Source organism: Apteryx mantelli, chromosome 18 (genome assembly GCF_036417845.1).
Source record: "Apteryx mantelli isolate bAptMan1 chromosome 18, bAptMan1.hap1, whole genome shotgun sequence".
NCBI classification, from domain to species: domain Eukaryota; kingdom Metazoa; phylum Chordata; class Aves; order Apterygiformes; family Apterygidae; genus Apteryx; species Apteryx mantelli.
In genome coordinates this window covers 19,791,569-19,817,809 of record NC_089995.1, presented here as the reverse complement: position 1 = coordinate 19,817,809, position 26,241 = coordinate 19,791,569, and the positions used below count along the sequence as shown (strand labels likewise).

General features: G+C 55.0%; 1 protein-coding gene across 1 annotated transcript in view; it reads left to right on the top strand.

Annotated features, from left to right (window-relative positions):
- The first annotated feature begins 7,050 nt into the window (after nt 1-7,050).
- Nucleotides 7,051-26,241, top strand: part of CDH22 (cadherin 22) — a 59,495-nt gene continuing 40,304 nt past the window's right edge. The window contains exons 1-3 of the mRNA XM_067307579.1: nt 7,051-7,658; nt 12,158-12,452; nt 24,041-24,160. Coding sequence (XP_067163680.1) covers nt 7,236-7,658; nt 12,158-12,452; nt 24,041-24,160 — 838 coding nt within the window. The 5' untranslated portion in view covers nt 7,051-7,235. The remainder of the gene's footprint in view (nt 7,659-12,157; nt 12,453-24,040; nt 24,161-26,241) is intronic.

The window sequence follows — 26,241 nt, the reverse complement described above, 5'->3', positions numbered from 1 at the left end:
GTGGGGTGTTAGACACCTGCACGTGATATTTCTTGTTGTGTGGCCCAGTCTGGAGATGACAGTAGCTCATGTCTGGCAAAACTGCCTCCTTCCTCTCCTCTAAATTTTGAGGAGCAGTTCATAAAGGAAAAAAGTCTGTTTGCATCATCTTGTCTTACAATATCGAGTAGAGAAAGTGAACTCCAGAGAGCTTGATTTCATGTCTTAGCCCTAGGCCTGGAGATTATGAACCATCTTAAAGCTTTGCAGCAGCCTTGCCATGCTTGTATTACCTCCATACAACAGAGAGTGGAAGTGTGTGTGTGTGTGTGTGTGTAGCCAGCCTGCTCCTTTTCCCAGGAAGGAGAGCATTAAGTGGATTTGGATCCTGTTTTAGAGGAAGTGGTTACACATTGTGTGCTGCACTGTAGGTAGTAAAAAAGAAGAATTTGGTGAAATAACTGCAGGCTTTTTGCCACCCCTGCCCAGCATGGTGAGGTCTGTATGGGGCTGGCCTCTGGTGCTGCCCAGGCTCTTGGGGGTAGGCAACTCCCTGTGGTTAGGGCTGAGCTGGTACTAGAGCAGTCCCAGAGCTGCTGTTTTGTGCCTGCATGTGGCCTCAGCTGGTTCCTTGGGGCTGGAACACTGGTGAGTGTGGATGGTGCTGGATCCTGTGCTGGACTCCTTCACCTCTGCTGTCACTGTTGTCTGTGGGTGCTAGAAGAGCTCCCCCTTAGGCTGACCCTCTGAACACTTGGGTAAAGGCACGTTTGGGTCAGGAGGTGCTGGGCCAATGGATGGAGAGGCCTGGCTGGTGTTGGAGATCCTCCTCTTTGGTGAGGGTCTCCAGCTAGAGCTGCCTGCTTGGGTAAGGAGCTGGTGGGAGGCTATCAGCATGTGTGGCTGTGCAGCTGCTGGTGCTCCAACACTGGGGCACATTTGGCCCATTGCTGGGAACCTAAAGGAGCTTTTGTCTGACTCCTGTCCGAGGTCATCCCCAAAGATGCTGTTGTCTGACCTATTGGAAGCAGCACTGCAAGCTGCTGACAAGGCTGCGTCTGTGCTTTTTTCCATCTCCCACCCACCTCTTGCATCTCCTGTGCTTCTCCACCCACCCTGTGTGGCATTTGTACTGGGTGCCAAAGCTGGCAGGGCAGCGCTGGGCACACATCTTTCAGGCAACCAGCGAGAGGCAGCAGCTCCAGACCAGCAAGGCAGACGGTGGGATACAGATACTCCACAGCTCTTCCCCAGGCCCCTTCGTCACTGCAGGGTCTCCCCTTGGGAGGCCGGTGGCGAGTAGCATGCAATGACTAACTGGCAGCACAAGAGCCCACAAGCTCTTAGTTTTTGGCTGTGAGGTTGGGAGTCTGTGTGTGTGTACTAGAAGCAATTGCTGGCCTCTCCCTGGTCCACTGGCATTTGCTCCTTTGTTGTCTTTGTCCAAGCCAGTCTGGAGCTCGGTAACTAATGTTCCCTGTTTGAGCTTGTTCTGCCAACAGCTAATTGAGCAGTGGAGGCCATGCCCAGGGCTATGGGGAGCACTGAGCTATTCCCTCTGGCCAGTGCCTTTCTGCCGTAGCCTGTTTCCTCTCACCCTTTGGGGTGTGGGTATGGCATGGAAAAGCAGAAGGCCAAGCTGCCGGGAGCTCCTGTCTTGTGCCTGAGGTGTTGCATCCAGGCATCCTATATTCATCCAGGCTTTGGCTCTGCCTTCGCAAGGATGGTGCGAGCAGTGTTCACTCTTGCCTGTGGAACTGCAGCCCTTGTTGTCTCCTGATGGAAGAGCTGGGGTGCTCCGTGGCATCCTTGTGGCTGTCCTGCACAGACTGAGCAGTCCCAACGTTTGTGCAGGTGGTTCATGCAACTCTGCTGTGAGGTGGTTGGGAGCGAAGGCAGCGCATCCAGGCCTGTGTGGGCTCGGGCAGGGAGATGCAGCTGAGGAGGGATGGATTTGCTTCCGCTTTATTGCTCTTTCAAAGCTGATGGGCCCTGTGTTTTCTGCTGATTGTAGGAGCTTATCTTTGAGGGAGAGGCCTGGTGTGGCAGTCTCTCCTGTAGAGCTGCAGGCATGGGGAACACAATTCCCAGGGTGCTACCTGGCCTCTGGACAAGATCGCCTGTCCCTGCTGCCTCCTGGGCTGGTGGGGTGCTGCTCCCCGGCTTTGGGGCTGCTGTCCTGCTGGACAATATTGCAGTATGGAAGTGTAGGGCTATGATGTATTGGGCAGTGCTTCCGTTGAGTGCTGTTGCCTGCCTGCGTCTCCCCCCTCCCCCCCTCCCCGCCTGCTTTCCTCAGCATCAGGCTGCATTTGTAAAATGAAATAAATATTGACACGGACGGGATGCTATTCAATTTGTCCTGATCACTGGGCTGTGGTGAGTTCTGACAGAGCAGAGTGTAAAACATAAGCTCAGGATGTAATTTCTACTGTCAACATGATGTACAGTACACCTGTGCCAAATACACACCAACAAACTGCACAGGCTCATGCGGGGAGGGAGGAGCGAGTGCTGTGCTGGTAATTGGGAAGCAGGGATGGTGAAACAGCAGGAGGGGGCATCGCCATGGGCCCGGCACGGGGTGCGCGAGAGCCCAGCGCTTCACGGGAGCATCAGAGCATCTCTGGCACAGCAGTGCCTGGGAGCATGGCCATGTGGGTGCACGCGTGCTGTGCTCCTGAGCCCTGGCACTGCTTGGGATGCTGTACTGGGGCTGGCGCTGGCTGCGACAGCAGCAGCTCCCGCTAATTATCTAGTGGTCCACCCCTTGTCTGGCAGAGAGAAGGGGCACCATCAGCTGCTCAGGAAAGGTCTTCGGTAATGTGGGGAAATAAAAATGCTGTGCTAGTCTGGGCCCTGTGCACCGGACCCTCCCTGGTGCTTTTAGGCCCTGGGGTACCTTGAATCCTGTGACACGTGCAGGCTGCTGCAAAGGAACAAGCAATAGGCAGGACTCTCGGGTCCTCTGTCTGTGGAATAGCTCTGTGACGTGACAGACAGAAGGAAAGGTGTGCATGCTGAGAAGAGACACAACATTGACCTCAGTCATGGCCTGAGCCTGTGGCAGAAAAGAAGCGGAGGCTGAGGATTTATGGGTGGGGAAGAGTCTAGTTTGTGACAATGAACCTTGTCACTGATGTGCCTCTGTCTGTTTCTATGTGGCTCTGAGTACCAGGGTCTGCAGGTTGCGATGGGTTGGTTAGATGGACTTTACAATCTGGGACCTGAGCATCTGGAAGGTGCACTGAGACAGATGGGTTGGGATACGCTGTCCCCCTCTCTGCTTATAGGAAGAGCCTGCAAACAGCTCCGCTGAATTGAGCTGAACTTTGGCAGTGTGAGACAGCAGCCAGCAAACCACATTAGTTCAGATATAGCAATAAGATGAGAAAACTGTTAAATGTAAAAAACAGCATAATGGCTGAGATTCTAAACACAAGGTTGTGGTTCCCACAGCAACGGCAGCCCAGCCCGTGCGTGCTCAGCAGGGCTCTCCTCTTTGGCAGTGGCTGTGCTGTAGAGTGCTTAGATGCAACAGGGCTGAGCAAGTTGCCTTGGGAACTGCGGACCAGCTCCTCTGCGCCTGGGAGCAGCTCCGCTGGAGCTGTGCTGGCCCACTGCTGGGTCTTTTGCCCTCACTTACTCTTCTCTGCCTTGCTTTAGTGTGTGCATTTAAAGTGTCACTTAGTGGTTTATTGACAGTGTTTTGGATTTAGTTGCCTTGGTTTATATGCTGTAATTCTGACAAGACTGAATAAAAAGGCACAGCATCTGTTTCTGAATAAATAGCAGTGCCATCCCTGCGCACGGATGGGGTCAGTCTCTGCATGGTTATGGAGAGGACTCGGTATCTTGCCGCTGGTGCTGCTGACTTGGGTGTTAGATGGTGCTGTTTGGGGACAGAGTGGTTCTTGCTGCCCTCATGGAGCTGGTGTTGATGCTCTCAGCCATGCTGATTCTCCTCCTATACCCTACCAGTGTACTGGAGACAGCTGGGGGTGATGTGCAGCATCTTTCCTGCCACCTCAGGCCCTTGGATGCTGGCATTACTCTGTGCCTGGATTTGCACCACCGTGTTGGCCTTCTCATTGCCTCCCCATGTGCTCAGGAGGTCCTCGCTGGCTGCAGAGCTGCTCTGTCTGGTAGTGGCAATGCAGCCTTGCAAGGCTTCTGGCAGGCAGGGCTTTGTGAACCAGCACTGAGTAGCATGGGTGGCAAGGAGAGGGCCTCAGGATGGGCGGAGTGGAGATTTTCGCAGCTGGTGACAGCCTCTCCCTGAGGCTCTGCTTATGTGATAGTCCTTGAGAACATGCACAAATGGACCATTTGTTAATTTCTGTTTCTGGAAGTTGCGTTTAGCAGGTACAACCCACTTGTACAGGGACTTTGGACCCATCTAGAGGCATTGCTCACAAAAGCGCTTTAGAATGGCTGGTGTATGCAGAGGGAGGAAAGATGCCATGTCTCCCCCGGAGCTGTGTAAGCAGAGGCAGGGTGTTCCTCCCACACTTATTGTCTCCTCCACGTGTTGGCCTGAAGCTCTTGCTTTGGCATGCAGCTTCTGCTGGCCAGTTTATTGACACCTCATGCTGTCTGGGAGACTCACTCCAAAAATAGCCAGTAATTTCCCAGATGTGGGAAACTGGAGAGATACTGGCCATGGCAGTGAGACTCTATATCTTGTTTTATACATCTTCTATGTATCTGTGTGTGAGACAAAACAGAAGACATACAAATCTGTTATTGTCACAGTCTCTTGCTCTGAAGCCTGCTCCACGTGGGGCAGACTCTACTCCTTTGCCCCAGAGCAGGGGCACTTGTATCTGTAAGGGTTTGGTCAATGAAGGGTGCAGTTGCTTTAGCCAGTGACAATTCTCACTGGGAAGGACCAAGTCAGTCCGCATCACCCCTCTACAGATCATCTCGCTCCCCTAGAAGCAGTCTCCTGTGTTAAATATTTTGTGCTGTTTGATTATAGGCATTCTTGCCAGATTGGCAAGAGCACCTGGTCCCTTTGCAGCAGTGGCGAGAATTGCTCGTGCATAGGGAGGCCTGATGGCAGGAGGGAGTTTTATTTTCCATTGCCAACAATGTTACGTGGTTGGGGGGAGATGTCTTAATAACACACAGACTGTTTTGACTTTCTGCACTGCCTGCATTGAATGGGCCATGGCAGGGGAGTGGGGTGGGGAGGAACGTTAGTGCCGCTGCACCATAATTCCTAACAACACACTGGAGACCCTGTGCTCCTTGGAGTGTGAACTGCACAGTGTTTGCATGTGTGAGACCTGACGTGCATGTGTGCATGGAATATAGCATGTGCATTTGGAGGAAAACTGGTACATGTACACCCAAATGAGGCATGAATATGGACAAATAAGAGCGCTAGCATTTGAGTGCTGTACTCAGCTGTGGATGTGATGAAACATGGGTGTGAGCTGTGGTGTATGAGTAGATCTGTGCCCCTTGTGTGGGGCACTGCGCATGATCCATGAACAGTGCTGAATGATGCCCGGCACTCCCTCAGGTCTAATGCCCTGTGTTTCTTTATGAGTGTTTGTCCAGACAGGGAAATGCAAAAATGGTGGTGTAGCTTGTTGGATGCTCTGGGAATCTCCCTTGTTGGTGTGGTCACACTAGAGGAATGGCAAGTTCAGGGAAGGATTAGGGAAACATCTCCCAGCTGCTGCTGCTGCCAGGTAAGCAGGGCTGCCTGGAGTCATTCAGGGGGCTGTGCAGGGCCTGGTTCCCTTCTCTGGGGTGTTAGATGGCTATCTAGTACCTAAGGCACATAGTCCAGAATAGCCCCCTCTACCTCTGTCCTCTTCCTATTTAGAGTAACAGATAACAGGAGATACACTCACACCTTCAACAGTTTGCAGAGCGTTATTCATGAGCAGTCCTGGTGTGGTCGGTGTCAGAGCTCTGGCAGCAGCACGGGGCGTTGCTGCAGGGAGAGGTGGACACTGGGTGCCTATCCCCATCTCCTGGTCTGGCCCCTCTCCCCAGGCGCGCACTGGATACAACCCATCCCTGGCCACAGGTCTCGCATCTCCCTCCTCAGTGCTCCAGGCTGCCTTGAAACTCAATCTAGAATCCTGTCTGCAAAAAACTTTAGCCTTGAATTCAGCCAGGTGGTGAGTCTTTGAACAGATGCTTCTCTCCTAGCCCATGGGCGCAGAAGCAAGATGCTGACTGTCCAGCCACTGCCACTAGTCTCATTTTCCTGGCAACTCCCACTGTCGGGTGCTGGTGTCTCCTGGAGGGAGCCTTGCCTGTGCACACAGGCCTGGTGCGATCTGGCCCATGCAGCACTGACGGCACCTGGGCAGTGGCAATCCTCTGTCTGCAGCACGGAGCGTGCTCCCCCTTGCACCCAGGCAGTGCTGATGGGGCTGCTGCACGTGTCCCCCCCAGGCCCGGGCAGTGCTGACAATGCTGCTGCGCGTGTCCCCCCTGCAGTGGTGATCCTCTGCCTGCGGTGTCAAGCGTGCTTCCCCCTCACCCAGGCAGCACTGTGGGGAGGCAGCTGCGTGCTGATGCTGGAGCTTGCCTGCTCTCACGGCCCTGCTAGAGCATGAATTTCCATAGCGATGAGAGCGGTGCCGCTTGCTGCCCTCCTGGTGTCCTTGGCTCTTGCAGCGCTGTGGGCTGGGCTCTGGCATGGGGCACCCCGAGACTCGGGGCAGCATTAGGGCATGTGGAGCCCTGCTCTTGCACCACCACTGACACCTTGGCCTTTTCTAGGCTCCTGGAGATGCTGTCAACCCCCCTGCGCCTGCCTGCGTGAACCGGTGGAGGATGGATATGACTGGCATCGGCTGGGCAAGGGACCTTCGCCAGGTGCTGGGATGCCACCCCGCTGAAGACAGATGTTACGAATGTGAGCGGAGCATGCGTTGCGGGCCCTGGGCTGCAGGACCCCTCTCCTGGGAGTGTGTGGCTGCTGCAGGACAGGCAAGTGGTGGCTGCTGCAGCTCACCCCGTTAACTCCTCTGTGAAACACTGTGCAGAAGAGCATCCCCTCACTTCTTGAGAGTGACCGTCCTGTGTGCCTGCACGCAGCTGTGCAGCCCCTGCCTGCTGGGGGAGGGCAGTGGGTTGTGACCCTGCTCCCCAGTGAGACTGCTGAGCAGAGCGGTGCAGCTCTGCTCCTGGGACATGCCTGCTGGGGGCCTCTTCTCTGGAGACCTAGGTGCAGCCTGCAAGGCATCAGCACAGACAGCTCTTGCACTAGCAGCAGAAAGCTCGGGATGCCTCTTGTCATGGATGCGACCCTAGCCTTTTGGGACAGGAGTGCTCCAGCTGCAGGATGTGAAGAGCAGCAGGAATGGGGATGCTCTGTGTGGAGTGGTGAGCCCCACGCTGCTGGTATGGACTTTCCTACTCCTCCCCAAAGGATGCCGGTTGTCTGTCCAAAAACTACTGCCCATGCAGCCTGCTGGAGTGTGATGGCGAAGGGTCTGCAGAGCTTCCTGTGGACTGTGCTGCTGCTGCTCTGTACCATGCTGCCACCGGGGGCCCAGGCCATGCACATGGAGGTGGGGGGGCCTGGCCTGGGGCAGCCGGGGGACCCCATGCTGCTGGCCAGCGGCAGAGTAAAGCGTGGCTGGGTGTGGAACCAGTTTTTTGTGGTGGAAGAGTACACGGGCACAGAGCCACTGTACGTGGGGAAGGTAAGGTAACCTCGGTACACCTCCGTGGGGCTGATAAACCCATGGCAGAGCAGGGTGGGCTGGTGGCTCGGGCAAGCCTGGGAGGTCGGGAGAGGGCCTGCATGAAGGCTACTCACAGGGCTGGTGGAAGAAGTGGGGATAGCAGGAACCCTGTCTCTGCTGAGGCGGCTGAGGTTAATGTGTTCCCAAAGCTCCCAGGGCAGGAGCACACTGAAATTCCCACTTGCAGTCTCCCAGCTGTGTGCTGGGTTCCTGTGGTGCTCAGGGTTGGTGTGAGGAGGGCTGCTCTTTGGGTGGTGTGGGTGCAGTGTAGAAGGGTCAGCCCCATGTCTGTGGGAGGGCCTGGTGGGTTGGAGCAGATTTGTGGACCAGCTGCTGCCAGTGGGGCCAGCATCTACTTGTGCTGGTCTGAGGCACAGCTGGGAACTGAGGTGCTGCTGTTGCACCAAGCACCCTTCAGCTCCAGGAACAGCCACAGCCGCTGGTGTCCTGGAAGTGGTCCCTCCATGGTCTTGTAATCCCTTCAGCATGGGCATGATGTCCTGGATTTTGTTCCCAGCCTTTCCTGAGGTTTCTTCTGGTCCCTGAAGGGCTGTGCTTGTAGGGCTGGGCTCTATTGGACCCACAGGCAGCAGTGGCCATTTCTTGGTCAATCTTCCATGCAGAAGGGGGTGGAAGAGCAGATGTCTTGCTCTAGTCATGTCATGGAAATCCTGTTCTTGCTTGTGGCCAGAGTGAGGTTGCAACTTTTATGCAACTTGGGTCCGGCCTGCACAGGGCAGTGTGGAAGATGCTTGACATGGATGTGTGGGGCCTGGAGGGGCTCTGAGGGCTCATGCTGGAGATGAAGCTTTCCTGTGGGCTTTCCAGGAGCTATCCCCACCAGACCTGTGCTGTGGAGGCTCCTGGGTGCTGGTGGGGAGCTGTGTGGTGTTGCTGTGCTCTTGGGGCAATGCCACCTGGACTCCGCACAGGCAGCGGCCTCGGGGCTGCCGGCTTCGTCCCTTTCCAGGAGCTGTGGGGGAGCTGCTGCATGGCTCCTGCGTGCTGGAAGGGCATGTGGCGCTTCTACGGTGACAAGGGCCTTGCTGGCCATTGGGAGCAACCCAGAGGAGAGTGCTGCAAGCCACCTGCAGCCACCCTGGCAGGGACACGGGCGGTCCCCAAAGGAAAGTGCTGAAGAGCACATGCAGCAGGGTTGTCTGATGGCCTCAGCCATGTGCTTGTGAGTCTGGAGAAGGCTTGAAAATGGGCTTCTTGGCTAGGGGCCAGGTGGGTTTTCAGCAGTGATTTGTGTCCATTTCAGCAGACGCTCAAGCTGCACTCCTCCGTGACGATGCTGGATGCAGTTAGAGTTAATTCACAGCTCTCTTGGGAAGTGACTCGAAGCATCAGGTCCTGTCAAATTCCAGAGGTAGCCTAGCAACAGCCTCATCTCCAAACCGAACCCAGGAACCTAAAACTAACCCATTTTACAGCCCTTTCCCCATCAGTCACCACGTCACCTGCCAGCTCAGGATAAACAGCTGGGCTGCACCAAAAGCAATTCCCTGTAAACATTGCTCGGGGGCCTGCCCCACCGGGACTGGGCAGTCCCTGGGACTGGGAGGAGCTGCTCCCCGCCAGCCGCTGCACTGTTCTGCCGGGAGAGGGGCCAGGCAGCCTCTGGCAGCGATGCGCCCTCCTGCGCAAGCCACTGCATGGGGCCAGGCTGGGGCTCCCGGAGCATCCTGCACCGCTGGTGTCCGCGGCTCCTGCCAATGTTGCTGGGACTCGCCCTCCACGGGCGTCTCTTGTACATCTACACGTGCTCTTCGAAGGGCCAATACCATTTCCATAAAATCTGGGCTCTCCAGCTAATCCTTCTTCTGAACTGTAATTTCCCCTGAGGCTGCTGTCAGTTTGATGTGGATTTCTTTGGTTTTTTTAAATAGAATTATGGGGTCAGCACTAGTTACAAACTTCTGCATGTGGACAGATCTATTTTAGATAGAAGAGAGGATTAAAGGGAAAAAAGCAGATTTAATTAAGTTGCTAATATTTAAAGAAAATTGATGAACTCGGGCTTTATGAGTTGGAGCAAACAGAGTGCACCTTTATTATGGGCTAGTTTTTGTTTGATTTGCTTTCTTTTCCAGCCCCAGAGTTGGTTTTTATTTGTGTATCTGTGCTTTCTGTTTAATTGCTTCCAGTAAGGAATATGCACCTCTGTTCACATTTAATTTTGATTTAATTAGTAGGAAGTAATTAATGGCCTCATAAAATTCCTGGTTTTAGCACTTCAGGACAAGGAAACCATTTTGCTCTTTAACAGACTGAACTGATGAAAGACTTTCTTGCATCTTCCAGAAGGCCCTGGCCGCTGTGGACACGCTTGTCCTTGGCAGGGAGCTGGACAGCCACTGAACCAAGCACCCGGATCCCTCCCCCATCCCTGTCCCCAGAGAAGCGCTCCCGGGCACGGAGTCTCTTGCACCCGGCCACAGGGCGGCCCCGTCGGTGCCGCGGGAGCTCGAGGGGGAAGGTGCTGCGGGGCTCTGCTGACAGGTGCGGGAGCATGATGCTTTGTGCCGCTGCCTGGCAGAGCATCCCGCTGGTGAGCCGCAAGCTTCACCCTGGAAAGAGCATCCCTGGGAGGTGGCCTGAGCCTGTGCTGTGTGGCATCCCCCTTAGAGGTCTGCAGTCAGCTGTGCGGCCCTCCCCCATTAGTTGTTGTTTAGCCAAGCAATACAGATTAGGTCTTTTAATCTTCCCTTGTAAATCAATCTCTGCAGCCCCTTGAGCCCTGGCTCCATTTTTCTTCCTGGCTTTCCAGTTTGCAGGGATGCTGGTATCCACTCTGAGTGCAGTTAGCGCTGAGCAAATATGTGAAGAGGATGTGCCGAGAGCTCAGCATGGTCCTGGGGAAAGTGCTGGGGGTTTGTCTCTGGGCTAATTGCTCATCATGAGCCTGGTGTTCAGCAGGGAAATGCAGGTTTCCTGGTGTTCAGCAGGGAAATGCAGGTTTCCGTAACCTCCGCTGTACAGACCAGGTGCCCCTCTTCCTCCCTGAAAAGCTCCATCCCAGGTGGAGTAAGAGCGAGGCTTAGGGAGAGAGTCGTAACACAGAGCGGCTGCGAGCACTGGCTGCCGATGGGAAGGGTGTCGTGGGATCCCGGGCAGCGTGTCCCGCGGGCTCCCCGGAGTGGGGCTGGCCCGGCCAGTCTGGGGCCGGGCACTGGAGCGCTGCTGTGACCGCAGCAGTTTCCTAGCGGAAAGTCCGCTTCCCAGGCAAGCCTGGGGAGGGGCTTCAGCATGGGAAGTAACATGTGAATGTTGTGCAAAATGCATTGAGTTGTCTAATGTGTGGGCCCCTCACTTACGAAATAAATATATAAACTGTATCTAACAAGACAAATATAATGAAGGCATCGTAAAAAGAGGCAGCTCTGGTATAAATTCTTGCTGGTAGAGCTGTATGTCTGAAAGGTGGATTATAGAACTGCAGTTTGGAAGATTGAATGGCCCATAAACATTTTCATATTTCATTAGCCAATTAATGAACGGCTTTTTTTTTTTTTTTTGGCCAACTTTGCTGATTCTAAGCAGAAATCATAGGGAGCGAATGAAGGCGGCTGATGAAACCTTTCCGGGGGCCTGTCCCATTATGGATCGTCCCAATTAATGCCCGTGCTGTGCTCTGTCAAGATGCATTCAGCCTGTCCAGTTACTGTTAATAGATTTCTCATAAGTGGCTGGATTGCAAAAACCTCATAACTCAGTTTAATGCCACCAATAAAATTATCCCTGGACATCTGGCCTGGATTCCAGTCAGCTCCTTGTCAGTGGGGGACTGCTGTTTACCCTTTCTTTTCCTAATTTCAAACTTTGTGTTAATTAGAAAACGAAGAGGAAAATGGCTACAAAAGCATCTTCCCCAGGGTCTGTTTTTCATCCTGAGCACAGGCTGGATTTGCCTTGTTACCCTGGGGGCCCTGGTCGGCCCACAGGCCTGACATGCGGCGAGCGTGTGAGTTCTCGGGCAGGGGAGCCGTGCGTGGCTGGCGGGCTGGAGTGGCGACTGCGGGCTGCAGCCCCTCGGCACAGGAGGCTACCAGTGCATGCTGCCCTTCACGGTGCCTCCGGCCTCGCTGCAGTGGCTTGGCGCCCTCAGTGTGGGGTGCTGCTGGCGCGTGCCACCCTCCTCGGCGCCTCCGGCCTCGCCGCAGCGGCTTGGCGCCTTTGGCACGGGATGCTGCCGGCGTGTGCTGTTCTCAGCGCCTCTGGCCTCGCCGCAGTGGCTTGGTCCCCTTGGAGTGGGATGCTGCTGGCACATGCCATTCTTGGTGCCTCCAGCCTTGCCGTGATGGCTTGCCACCCTCGGCACAGGATGCGGGTGGGCACCGGCAGCAGTGGGGACAGAGGTGGACCGGGGCTAGGGCTCCCTGCGGAAGCCCCGGCCTCGCTGGCGCTGTCTTGTGGGCCCAGCTTCTCCCACCCTCTCCCTCTTCCCCTGGCAGATCCACTCGGACTCGGACGAGGGGGACGGCTCCATCAAGTACACCATCTCCGGGGAGGGCGCGGGCACCATCTTCCTCATTGACGAAATCACGGGCGACATCCACGCCACCGAGCGCCTGGACCGGGAGCAGAAAACCTTCTACACACTGCGCGCGCAGGCCCGCGACCGGCAGACGGACCGGCTGCTGGAGCCCGAGTCGGAGTTCATCATCAAGGTGCAGGACATCAACGACAGCGAGCCCCGCTTCCTCGAGGGGCCCTACATCGGCAGCGTGGCCGAGCTCTCCCCCATTGGTAGGTGTGTGGGCGCCAGCGCCGGGGCAGCTGCGACGCTCTGTCGACCCTGAGCCGGGCGCGTGCCGTGAAACCAGCTGTAAATCCCAGGGATTCCAGCTGAGACCAGAACCGGGCTAGCCAAGAGGGAAAATAAATAAGGGGGCTTAAGGAAAACAAGTGAATAAATCCTCTGAGCTGATCGCCAGGCAGCGGCCGCGCGCTCGGCCCCAGCCCTAAGCCGTGCCCAGAGCCGGGTCGGGGAGGTGCCAGCTGCTGTGGGCCCGGGCTGGCGCCAGCCCTGTGGCAGGGGAGCGGCACCACCAGGAGTGACATGGCTGCCAGCTCCGGGTCGGCCCGGGCCTGGGTGGGGGAAGCGTGGCTGCCGGCTCCTGGTTGACCTGGGCTCTGGTGTGCCCTTGGGGGGGGGGGGGTCATGGCTGCTGGCTCTGGGTTGACCCGGACCTGGGGGGGGCATGGCTGCCGGCTCTGGGTTGGCCTGGCCCTGGTGCGCCCGGGGGAGGGGGGTCGTGGCTGCTGGCTCTGGTGCCTGTTGACTCTGCAGCACCAGTGAGCTTTTGCTGTTGGCTGAGATCGGGGAATTTGTGTTGCGTGTGGCGGAAGTGTGGCTTCCCCCATGTTACTGTGAGCCGGCTCTGCCCCAGGCGCCTCCGAGCCCACGGACAGCCCCAGCCCAGCGCTCTGAGCTGGGCGCCCCTGGCCACGGGGGCGGCGTGGAGGTGCCGTGCGCTGACTGCAGTGCTGCTGCCCCTACTGCCTGCGCCGGGCCGAGAGCAGGGTCCCACGCTCCTGAGCAGCGTCCGGCTCCCAGAAAGGCACCTGGCTTGTTGCATGGCCCTGTCCCCGAGCGTTGCACCGCCCCCATCCGCGCTTGGCTGTTTGTTATCCCCTATCGACCAGCCACGGTGCGCAGCAGGCGCTGCGGGCAGGAGCTATAAATCACTACTCTCCAAAGGCTGCATCAAGGTAAAAGACAGCCTGCAAAAGACTGACTGACATCAAAGATAAGGCAGGTCCCCCAGGACTGTCAGCACAGGATGGGAGCGCCGGTGCAGGGAGGAGTGCGCTCGGGGAGCAGGGCTGTGCCACCGGCAGGGTGAGCACCTGGCCCGGCTGCGTCCTGCAGGCCGTCCAGCCAAAGTGTCATCGTGGGGGTTGAGCACGGGGAGGTGCTGGTGTCTCCTCTGCCTCGGGATCGAGCTTGGGCTCTGTCCTTAATGCGCAGTGTATTGCGAGATTGGGGCGTGGCCTCCAGCAGGAGCAGATGTGCAGGAACTGCCGGCGCCAGAGGACCTGCTGCCGCCTGGATTCCTGTTGACGGATGGAGAGCGAGCTCTCTTGAGGCATCTCGAGCTCTCCTTTCTCCTCCATTTACCTGCACAAATCCTCTCCCGAGTCAAACAGTGACCCCTTGAACTACAGCTGTGTGCTCCTGGAGAAATGAAAGCCAGCACATGGGCAGTGAAGCAGGAGGCATCCTGTTCCCAAAGGGAAGAAAGAAATTAAATTAATCTATTTTGCTTGAACAACTTTTAAAAAAGAAGGATTTCTCAACTCTGAGTATTAGACAAGGATCCCAATTCTTTGAAAATTGCTAACAATTATGGAGCTGCCTGATCAAACTGATGTGAACAAGACATATCAAAGGAGACAGTGTCTATGCGAAACTGGAGATCAGAGGGAGAAAGAAACACTGTTTCAGAACATGAAAGGAGGCGATTCCTGCAAATTAAAATACTCAGAAGTTAAAAGTAAAGAGAAGTGTTGCGAATGGCGTGGGATGTGCTTATGAGCTGCATGCTCACAGAGGGGAGCTGGCGCCCAGAGCCTGCTCTGCTTGCCAAGCTGAGGTCTGCCTGCCTGGGACACCCTTGCAGTGGGGCCTTCTGTAGCCTGGCCAGCGTGGGGGAGTGCAAGGGCTCCTCTGCAGCAGCCTGGTTCTGGAGATGGCCCAGCTAACAGGGCAGGGAGAGCCTCACACAGCATCTTCAGAGGTTGCTGCCACGTGGTCCTCAGCATGAACACTGAGCTGGAGAGTACCCACTTGTGGCTCCTGTGAGTCCCCTGCTCCCTCCCTGCTGTCCCTCAGCTCACCAGTGCTTTGCCCAGGAACAGGTAGCACAAGGGATGGGACTGACACAGCCTGTGAAAGCATTAAGCAAGGCAACCTGAGAAGTAGCTTTCTCCTGAATGCTCTGGAAGAAACCTGCCCTGCTCCTCACCTGTGGCCCTGGCATGCAGTGTGAGGTGTTGGATGCAGTGGGAGATAGGGCTGGTCATGGGCCTGGTGTGTGAGATTCAGCTCCAGGTGCTATAAGGAAGGGCTGAAGATGCAGACCGTGAGCTGCTGCCTGGGGTTGGGGAGGGAGGTAGCGTTCAGGACTTCGTTCTTGGTGAAGTGCATGGGAAATACCCTGCAAGGCCTGTCCTGGTGGGAGCTCTCCTTTGTGATGTCCAGGCTTGGTGTGGCTGTGACTGTGGCTTTGCTGCTGTTGGTAGTGGTTTTCTGTCTCTGAGACAGGCAGATCATCTTTCCTGAATCTGAGGGGTATTTCCATAAGAGCTGATGGGGGAGTTATCCATGCCTGCCCATTGGTAGAAGGGATCATCAGTAGCAGTCAGGCAGGGGCAGGAAGGCTGGGCAGCTTGCAGAAAGCTTGGATTACCTCTTGCATCAAGGTCAAAGCCTAGAGACCTGCAGGGGAATATATCCAGTCTCTGCTCAGTTTGGGTGCAGGTGTTTTTCCAGATTGCTGTCCTCTCTGATTGAGGTGTGCTCTCTGCTGGGGACAGGGGTGGATGGGGCAGCCCGAGGAAGCAGGGATGTTCTCCAGCTCAGAGCATATTTGCAGGGAGCTGTTGTTCACTCCCATCTCTGCTGCTCTGACAGCCTTTGCTCTGCAACCCAGCCTGAAAAGCGGAGGGTGACCTGCTTCCTCCTCCTCCTGTACTCCTGCTTCCTAGTCCTAGTTTGGGCTTGTGCCTGGGGCCAGTGAGTGGGTGGTTTTTCTCTTGCTCATGGTAGCTGTCAGCTGCAGCTCTCCATTCCCTGCCAGCAGTGTAGTCTCAGCCTCCAGAGCTGGGTGCCTTCCTGGAGCATAAAGAGGAGTAAAACAAATGTGGCCAGATCAGCTCAGTGACAGTAAGAGCACATCAAAGGACATTATTTGCATGATGAAGGAGTGCTAATTGGGAGGGAAAGTCATTTAATTTTCCAGTCTAAGTGGGAATGACAAGTAATGAGAGAACTGCACAAACTCTCACTGAGTAGCTGGGACTGCTCTGCCCTAGGGCTGGGACAGTCTGTTTTGGTATTGACAGCATACATGCTGCTTGAGACTGTAGGAACAGTTTTGTTAGGGTGGACCGAAAACCTCTTTCTTCTAGGATCTTGTCTTGACAGTGGCCAAAAAATAGATGTTTGTGGAGGCGTTAGGAACAGGGTAAGCATTTGTGATGCTTTTCTTAATACTCTCCCAGCCAGCAGCCAGCTTCAGTTTTGGGTTTCCTCAGCTGTATGTACTTTCCATAGGTTTAGGAAACTTCAGTGTCTTTGTCTTTCATGAACTCATCCAGACTCACCTTAAACCTCTGCAAAGGGGAAAGGAAAAGGGTTAGCTGTTGCTTTCTGGTGGATCAAAAGTGGTGGATGCAGGAAATGGGCTGGAAGAGCTTGGGTCAGGACAGTAAAGCCAGAGTTTGGAATTTCTGAGGAGCCCAGATGGTTCTTGGAGCTAATCCCAGCCCACAGAGCCAGGCTGAACGTATGCTTATGCCCCTGGATAAGTTAGTGCACACATGGAGCACAGAGCTGAGGCTGGTACTAAGCTCCTGTATTTGGAGGAAGCACATCCAGAATGGAAGCTGACCCAAGAGTCTGTCTTTGGCTCCTTTGGCATAGCAGGACTAGCTGCAAGAGCAGGCTTCAAATGACTTTTCTCCAGAGACAGACTTCATTTTGTTCTGGGGCTATTGGGGCATTAGGAGAAATAGCACAACCTGCTAAAGGACATTTTGCAGATGGCAGAGCTCAGTGTCCCTTTCCTCAAAAGAGAGGTGGGCATAGACCTGAACAGCACAGTGCTGGCCAAAGTTGGCTGTTGAAGACTGCTGTTGGGATACAGAGGTGAGGGATGCTGAGGAGTGGTTGGAGCTGGTGCTGCGAGTGGAGCTGTGTGAGGCTAGGCAAGAAAGGAAGTGGGAAATGCTTCTCCCTTTGGGCTGCAGGCTCCCCCTGCTCAGGGCACTGAGGGCGCGGGGGCCTTGTCCCTGTCCCAGGCCTGGCAGCAGCTGCTGGAAGTGTTGTGCCAGGCCCATGTGGGCAGAGGAAGGCAGAGGCTGGTGGTGTGCTTGGGAGCACTGTTGCTAACTCGCCTGGTGCCTGCTGCAGGTCAGAGTGGCTTGCTGCAGTGCATGCGCTGGGACTAGTCCATCTCCAGGATGGGGCCCAAGCTGCAAACCCTGTTGTAGCCCCATTGCAGTCCTATTGCCTCAAGAAGAAACTGTTGGCCCAGAACTTGCAGGCTACTCTGCTGGCACCCAAGACCTTAGCCTTTGCTTGGGTGCCCCAGTGCAGGTCACTCCAAAATGCCCAGCTTGAGCAGAGTCTAGTCTGCAAGGAAGAGACCTGGAGCTGCAGAGAAGGCAGGACAGAAACCACCAGGGATGCAGCCAGCTGCCTGGGAACTGCAGGAGCTTCACCTTGTAATAGGAGATGCTAAAATTAGCTGTGTTTTGGCCTCCCTTCCGGAGCTCCCTGGGGTCTGCTTAGCAGCAGTCTGCCGCACACAGGCGTGAGCATCCAGTATGCTGCCTCCTGCACGAGTTCTACTGGTTGTGCAGAGCGGGTGTTGCAGGCCTGAACTCGCTTTTGGACTGGCCACAGAAGCCTGCAGTGACGGATGTGGTGGGGAAATGTGCATCCTTTCATCAGAACCGTGCTGCTCCCTTGCTGCTTTTTCCTCTCCTTATTTCTCTGTGTAGCACCAAGTCCAGATTAGAGGTGATCTGGCTGTGCAGACAGAAACTTGGGGTCAAGCTCTGACTCCAGCACAAAGCTGGCTGAATGCAGAAGTGATTATTGCGAAGAGAAATTGTTTAATCTCCACACTGGAAACAGAAAAAGACTTTAACATGCAGCCAGAACATCTGTAGGCAGTCTGATGGGTAGATTTTTTTAATAGAAAGTGCTCAAAAGGTTTGAGTGTATATCTGGAAGCTGGTGGGGTAGCAAGCAGCCAGGAGCTGGGATTGCCCTGCCTGCTGGCCCTAGTGGGAATCCTGCAACCCCTTCAGTGCTGTGCGCTCTGCGTCATGGTGCAAGCCCTGAATCTGCACATCAGAGCACCTGCTACACCCTCTCCTCCAGTTGCCATGCGCTGAGCCCCTTGGTGAACCTGTGCCCCCACAAATCTGATGCTTTGGTTTTCTCTCCGAGACACTATGCTTACCTGATTGGTGCCAGGGGGAGGGGTGTCTTTTCTAATGGGTTTCTCTGGCCTGACATCCCAAAGGATGTTTCCTTAGTTGTGTGTTTGAGTGACTCTGCTGCAGCCAGATTAGCTCCCTCAGGTTTGTCCTGAGGGGCGTGAGGTCTCTGCAGTGAATTCCCTCTGGATCTGGTCTGGCTTTCTACCAAGCCAGAATGTTCCTGAGACTGCAGGAAGCTCATTTCTGCTCCAGTAATTTTTAAGCTGCTCTGGTTTGTTTTCCTCCCTGACGTTCTGCCTGCTTGCTTCTGGGGTGCACCAGACACTGCAGTGTTGGGACAAGATGAAAGCTGCAAACTTCATTGTTTGTAAAATCTGAGCTGCCACCCCTATAGCACCCAGGCCCCTGAGATGGGAGCACTGAGCTCTGGCATCAGTCTGGGACATGTGGCTCTGAATGACAAAGCACCACGCTCAGGGTCCTTTACATTCTGCAGGGCTGAGATGACCCAGTGCTGCCATGGAGCTGGCAAAAGACTTGCACAAAAAGGTGGTGCGTGGCTCCGAGCAGGGGTAGAGTCTCCTCCTTCAGCTTAGGACAGTGCCCTAAGCCACTGAGCAAGGAAGCGCTGGAGGTGGTCCTGGCTGCTGTCCCCCCTGGTAGCGTGGCTGCCCTGGCCGGATTTGGGGTTGTTGAGACTTTCCGAACATGGGAGGAGTGCTTGGCCTCATCAGGGAAATAGGAAAGAGGCACTAGGCTGATGCTGCCCCACTGTTATGGGCTTTTCTTGTTTCCTTTCAGGAGCAGCACCGGGCAATGCCACTGCTTCTGTGAGGTCTGTGCTCCCTGCTGAGCTGGGGAGATCCCCGTTGTGTTTGCCCACCAGCCGCTGACTCTACTGTACGTGCAAGATGTTAGAGCATATCCGTGTTTGGACCTGCTTCAGGGTCCTGCTCAGGGCTCTGTAGGAGGTAGGCTCTGTGCCAGGAGGCTGCTCTGAGGTGGTGTGCACTGGCTGCAGCCCCAGAGCTGGTTCGGAAAGTGGCTGGAGGCTCCTGCCTGCACTGGGAAAGGTGTGGAAGGCAGCAGGTGAGGAGGTGGCAGCCAAAGCTGACACCTGTCGGGTGCTGCTACTTGTTTACCTCTTTGCAGGCTTGCAGCCCGGCTGTATTCCTGTCCCTGGGGAAGTGACGGATCCCTTTGGCTTGCTTGTAGATTCTGTGCAGGGTCTCTTTGCTCTTGGATGTGTTTGGAGTTTGCCTGTTGACATTTATTTTAGCTAAAAGGATCTGGAGTGAGTGGCATAGTAAGTGGTCCAGAGCCATTAGCCTTCTGCGTGCAGGTGGAGAGCTACCTCCCATGATACCTGATGGGAAACCAGCTCCCAGGGGAGACTTGGGGATGATGTGGGAGCAAAGCAGGGGCACGGCATGCCTGCTGTCTGGGCTCCAACCGGCTGTGCATGCAGCCACCTGCAGGGGTATCGTGCTGCTCAAGCCCTGCACGTGCCACTGTGTGAGCGAAGCACCACGGGCCGATGCCTGGGGGAGGTGGAGGGCACAAGGGCTCAGGACTACTTGAAGCTTTGCTCTCCTCTGGTCTCCAGTTTCTTGGGTTGTGAACCGCTTCCATGTGGCCTGGTAGGCCCCTGCAGGGATACTGTTGGTGGATGCCAGGACAGGTCTGTGTTGGTATTTCAAAGGTGTTCTACAGTGCCCCAGGGCTGCAGAGCCCTGCTCCATCAAAGCCAAGGCACTAGGGCTGAGCTGCCGCTCTCCTGGCGAGCCCCGGGCAGCTCTGGGGCCGCGTGCTGCAGCAGGGCCGATCTCTGTGCTCCCGCTGCTGCAGCGAGAACAGCAGGGAAAGGGCATCATGGAGAAACGGCTCCTTAATCCCGTCAGGTCCCAGGGCAGAGCCAGCCACCATTGTGTGCTGGGTGCTTGCAGCCCCTCTCTGTGCTGCTGATCCTCTGAGTCAAGGGCTGGCTGCTGATCCAGCAGATCCCTGGGAGAGCTCAGGGTGCAGCAATTGGGCAGCCCAGGCAGGGCCTGTGGGGCTGGCGGATGGCTGGCAGCCAGGGTCTGTCCCCTTTCCTGCACCCAGCTGCGAAGGCATGGGTCACCCAGCTGCTCTGTGTAGGAGAAGGACTGTTCCCACACTGTGAGCGGTCCTGGGAAGTTAGGGTCTCGGTCCCCACTCTGCAGGGGAAAATGCAGTTTCTGTTTGATCTGCTATGCTAGGTTGCACCTTTGCAGAAGGAGAGTAAAAGACAGACTCTGTCTGACTGATTAATTTTTATGTAAAATTGTTAGTTTCCTTTGGTTCCTTGGGGTCAGCTGGACAGGGGAGGGACTAAGGTCTTTATCTCACTTTACATGTCTAAATATTTCTCTGGATATGAGCTCAGAATTCCTGGTTATGGGTTGTGGGTTATACAGTAAATAAAATCTAAATATCATGTGCTGCATCTTTTATGGCTAAGGCAGGTGCCAGGAAACTGTCGAACATGCTGTACTTGCAGTGGGCAGTGCTATGCTTGGAGAGCAGGGACTAAGAACTGAGCAGGAGTGGGAGCCAGTGTTCCTGGGTTTCTGTTTTGGCAAGAGGAGGGGATGAGACTTTAGTGGTTAAACTGGAATATAAGACCTTTGTCTCTGTTCTTCAGCTTGGGAGACAGAGAGGTGGTAGGGGCAGAAAAGGGATAAGTAGAGGTTAAGAGGATGCTGGAAAGTCAGACTCCTGGATCCCTGACACCCTGTGGGTGACCTTGAGCAGGCTGCAATGCACCTTTGTGCCTTGATTTCTAGTGTGTGCAAAGTGGGGTTAATTTTCCCTACCTGCCTGGTGTTGCTTGTCTGTTAAGGAAATGGTGCAAGAGCAGGTGGGGAAGGCCAGAGCATTCATCACCTTCAGGGTGGCTGGCTTCAGCCTGGGGGCAATATGCCATGTGCTGAGGGTGCCTTGCTGCCACACTCCTCCTGCTGCTCGGCCTCCCCTCACACTGCAGGGGAAAGAGCTGGCCCTGGAGCTGGGGCTTGCACTGTCTGGGAGCAGAAAGCCTGGACCCCCACCCTGCAGCCCCCTCATGCCAGCCAGTGGGAGCGCTCAGCGGCCAGAGATGGCTCCTGGGGCTGCAGGAGCCTTCTGTGCTGGCACTGGAAAGCTGAGAACAGCTGCCAGCCTGATGGCTTCAGGGCATGGCCTAAAACCAAGACAAAACCCGCCTCTGTGTGGGCACGGATCCTGCCTTCCCATTGGACTCTGCCACAGATGCAGTCATGCGAAGTGTTCAGGTAAATACTGGAACACAGGGAGTATAGCTGTTTGTCTGGTGGGGACAGATTAGTAGGAAAATTATGTAGCGCTTTAGGAGAGAATGCATCTGTGGAGAAGCAGCGTGAGATGCAAAGCCTGGTGCAGACTTTTAGTGGCCAGCCCCCTTATTTGCTGGCACCTGCAGGGTGATGGCGCTGACATGGCTGGTGTGGAGGGGTGCAGCAAATGGGCCAGGCGTAGTCCTTGGGGCACTTGCACTATTTGTACACATCCAGTCCTGATGCAGGTGATGCATACATGTCTGCTTATGTACATGTTGGTGGGTTTTGGCTCTCCTAACTCTTCACCTCTGAGGTGCCCAGGCAAGGGCAAGCGACTTCGTGCACAAACATTCCCACACTCCAAGATCAGTGGGTGCTGTCTGTATTGAGGATGGGTGCATGGGGCGCAGGTGATGGGGCAGACGCTGCCAAAGACCCTGGGCATGGTCTCTCAGCTGGTGGTTGCCAGGGTGGGCATGGAGGGAGCCCTGCCTGTTGCAAGGGTGGGTGCTGCATTTTGATTCTTGTGGACCTTGGCACCTGCAGCATGCCTGGCAGAGCTTCCCTGCTGCAGTCAGGAGGGGGTTGCTGTGTCCTTTCCCTTCTCTGATCCCCCTCTCCTCAGCTTTCTGATTAGCAGGCAGTGTGAGCTTCCTGGGGAACATGCCAGGGTGTCTGAGGGGATATGCAGTGCAGGTGCTGGTGTGGGGGTGACCTGCCTTGGCTTGTTCTTGGTGAGCGGGTTGTGTGAGGGCAGGATGGCCACATGGAGGCTCGAGGAAGGGCGAGGAGGTGGCAGGCAAGACCATCCTGTGGAAATACAGCAACAGCGTTTCTAAAACCAAGGTTGTTTGCAAGGCAGGAAACTAGTGTTGTCTTGGTGTAGTCTGGACGTGCCTGGCAGAGATGCACCATAACTTCACTGAAGACAGCAGAGCATAAATAAGTCGACTCAAGCCAGCTTGTTGCTGAAGACTGATGAGGGGGATTCTCATGTTATCAGCGGAGCTGCAGCTCTGAGAAGATGGCCAGGAAGGATGAAAAGCAGCCATGGTAATAGCTTTTTTTTTTTTTTTTTTTTTTTTTTTTTTAAGTGAAAACCCTTTCCAGGATGTCGGTGGAAAGCTGGATTGCAGGGGAGCATGTGCATCCCTGCTGTTGGCAGCTGCATAGTTAACTCTGCTGTATCATGTCTCCTGTGAGTCCAGGCTGGGCTGGTGCAGAAGAGCCCTGGTCTCCTGAAACCACCAGCTGCCTGGCTGAGGGGGACAGAGGAAGGCACGGGGCCTGGATTTCTTATTTTGCATCTGGATGGTTCCAGTTCCCTTTCTGCCCCATTGTGAGCTGTGGGACCAGAGGCTGCTTCTGGCTTGCTTTTGCGTGCACCACTGCAGCATTTGGGAACATGATGGTTCTTGACTCAGGTGCTGGCAACTAGTAATAAGCCTGGCTCTGGGTTGTTCATGACATGGGTCCAACTGTGGCCAGCCTGTGAGATCTTCTTTGCAACATATGGATGGATGCTTTGCAGAAAAGGAAGAGGCTGGACCACAGCATAGTACCTCTAGTCCTCGCCTGGTGTCACGGCAGCCCTGAAAGGTGCCTGAGACAGGAGTTGCTGGAGGCAGCAGAGCAAGCTGTGAATTGCTCTCTCCTCGCCCCCTCAGCTCAGGCTGGTCATCTCTGAAGCACAATCTACCTTTTAACTGCAGTTGCTGCTGGGGGATCTCATTCTTTATAAATTACCACCTTCTCTGTGAGCCTTGTCAGCCCTTGGCCATGATAGTGTCTTGCAGCAGGGACTTTCACAGTTAGTTTGATGTTTCCTATGAGCAGTTCAGGCCTCTTCTCCCCATCCTGCACCTCCTCCCACTGGGGAGGTGACTGGTGCCAGGGCTTGTCCTCCTGGGCAGGGATGCTCTGAGTCTAGAGCTGGAGGTGGAGCTGGGTAGCCTGTCACCTGCAGGTCTTTGGCCGCAGCATCCCCTTTCCAGGGGTACCTGTAGGTAGAGATAGGCTTCCCCTCCTTCCTCCCTTTTCTTGCTTCTGTAGCTCTCAGCCCCTTTGCTCCTGGCCCCGTTCTCATGTTCTGGGTCCTGCTTTTTGTCAAATTGAACATGATGTCAAATTAAAGCCATCACAGGAACAGTCAGAGTGAAGCACCCAGTTTAATGAGGCAGCGTTGAAAATCAATAACTTAATTGCAGCCGTTTGATGGACTTTTATCCAATTTATAGTCCTCCTGCTCTGCTACGTGTAGAGCATGAGGACGTGGTGCTGTGCCTGGCTCTGGGCAGGAAGCAGGTTCACCTCTCCTCGCCCACAGCTGCACCCCTGCTCAGGCTGTCTGCTGCGGAGGTGGTGCTGGAGCAGGGATCAGGCCCTGGCTTGCAGGTCCCTCCATGGACTAGAGATGGCCATGTGGCTTGTGACTGTCAGAGAAAGGGCAGGTGTGGTGATAATGCCTTTCCCTTGGGCCCTTCCTGGAGGGCCCAGCAGAGATGGACCACAGGGAAGCCCCAGCTGTGATCAGACCAGTGATCTGTTGGTGAGCGAGTCCTGCCTGGCGAGCACCTCTGAGTTGGCCCATGGCCAGTCCCTCCTGGAGCTCTGGGACAAAAGGGAAGTTTCAGCCGTGTTTTGGGAGACCTGACTTCTTGGGCCTTTGAAGGAGATGTTGCTGCACTTGCACACAGGTATTTGCTCACTTCCATGAGCACGCGCATGCTGTCAGTGTTGGCCCCTGCTCTCCTGTTCTGCCAGTCCTTGGCCCCTAGGTTTGTGCTGCTCTTCTTGCCTCCTTCCTGCTTTTATCTGTTTTCCTCCTTGTCCCTGCTGCAGGCACATCTGTGATGCAGGTGATGGCATCTGATGCTGACGACCCCACATATGGGAGCAGTGCTCGGGTGGTCTACAGCGTGCTGGAGGGTGAGCAGCACTTCACTGTGGACAGTAAAACAGGTGAGCAGCTTCCAGCAGGCACCCTGGCTTGGCCAGGGGCAGCCTGGGTGGAGTGGGCGGGAGACCAGACCCTGGCCATGCACCTATATGCGTGACCAGGCCTGCATCCTCATGCTAGATGTTGGTGCTGGGGTCCTGCCCTGTGCGCTTGTGCCGCAGACATTACCAGGCATTGGAGAGGAAGCACTGACAGCTCCAGAGGATGCTGCCTGGCCCTGTGCAGTGCCCTTGCAGGAAGTGCCCTGGAGCAAGATTTGCTCCTTGCTGGGGTGCCCTGCCTCCACCACCATCCACAGCTCTGTGCTCACTGCCTGGAGCGGGGATGTACCACAGGCACATAAAACCTCAATGTGAAAGGTTTAAATACTACCAGAGGGCCCTTACCAAAGGCTGCATTGTTATCGTCAGGGCTTTGATTAAAGGTAACACTTTAAATTAAGGATTGGTTTATAAATGTTCTATTAATATTTAATGTAAGAACAGTGGAAACTGCTCCATTCCTTAATAACTTATAATAGAGCCTGTTGTAAAATGCATCTGTAATAAATCCCTAGCAGATGATGCTCTGACATACTGGTTAGAGTAGACCATAACCAGGAGATGCTGGAGTATATATTCTCCTTGCCTCCCAGGAGTGTGACTCTCATTACCTATAATGGGAGCCTTGCAAGCTTGCTAGGGAGGGAAGACACTCAAACGCTAATAAGAGGTATTTAAGGCACAAAGCATGCAGTAAAATACCCACAGTTTAATGAATAATTGGCAAAGGACAAGGTTGCTGCGTTGCTGCAGCTCTTGTTGGAAAGCTGGACAGTGAAGTCCCCCCACCCTGTTGCTGAGCAGTGGTAGCACAGGCTGAGGCAACCTAGAGTGAAATGCCAAGTCTCTGTCAGACTGACCTGTGTCTGTGCTAGTAGTGATTTTTCCAGTCTATATTTATATAAGTAAGAATAAAACGAAATCAGAGGCTCCAGGGTAAGGAGAATGTGAGGAAGGTACGTGTGCCTGAGCCTCTGCATCTGTGTGAAACCATTCATCTCCTGATGTGCACAGGCAAGCCAGTCACAGCTGAGCCTGTGTCACTAGTCCTGGCTGCTGTTGGAGGAGGGCTCGAATTTGGGGCAACTCCTAAGCACACCTGGCACCAGTGCTCAGGGTACATGGTAGAAAACACTGTTTTCTGGACAGAGGCTTGTGCTGTGGGGGAAAGCAGGCTGCTGGGCTGCACCCGCTCTGCTGGGCCCAGAGCTATCCCACCTCCCCGCTGCTGCCTGGGCTTTCCTCTCTTTGGTCTGCATTGTTTTATTTTAAATGGTAGTGGTAGGGAATGATGGGCTAAACACTGAAAATTTGTGTCCAGGTGGGATCCTGTTTGTTTGAGATCTGTGTGTGAGTGGAAGCCTGGAATCAGGCTGCCAGGATGAAGAGGTGCCACTGGGAGCACGAGCAAGCCAGGACATGCAGAAGCTTGGCTTTCTGCAACAGCATTAATGCTGCCATATTAAGGCATAAACTAAAATGTGCCCTGTGGGCTGTAGCGTGAGTTAATGTCACTCTGGGAATCCAAGCTTCTTGATTCCTTGACTACTTGTGTCTTAATTCTCAAGCTAGCTGTTCCATACGCAAGGGGGTTGGGTTTGATTTACTGTTCTACTTGCTTGTGATGCATAAAAGCAAAACTGCTGACAGTTGCAGATGAGCCCTTGGCCTCTCTCAAGCGTGTCTGTTTCCGGGATATTTGACTGCCGAGCTGGTGCTGAGGCTGACTCCTTGGCACTGTCCGCGAGCTGCGGACAGCCTTTCGTAGTGGCCTCGCCTGGGCTCTGGGAGCGCTGTGTGCAGTTCTGGCCGGCACTGCAGGACACAGCTGCAGCCTGTCCTGGGTGGCCTGTGGTCTCCTGAGTAGTGAGCTGTGCCCCTCTCCAGCCGAGCTACCTGCGTGGATGTGCTGCTTGAGGCAGCAAGCATCCTGTCCTGCTTTGGCAGCAGCTGGTAGTCAGAGCATCTACTGGAGCAAACCCTGTTCCACTCCCACCGTGCACTTGAATAGGTTTTTGTGCTACTATGTTGGAATCCTGGCC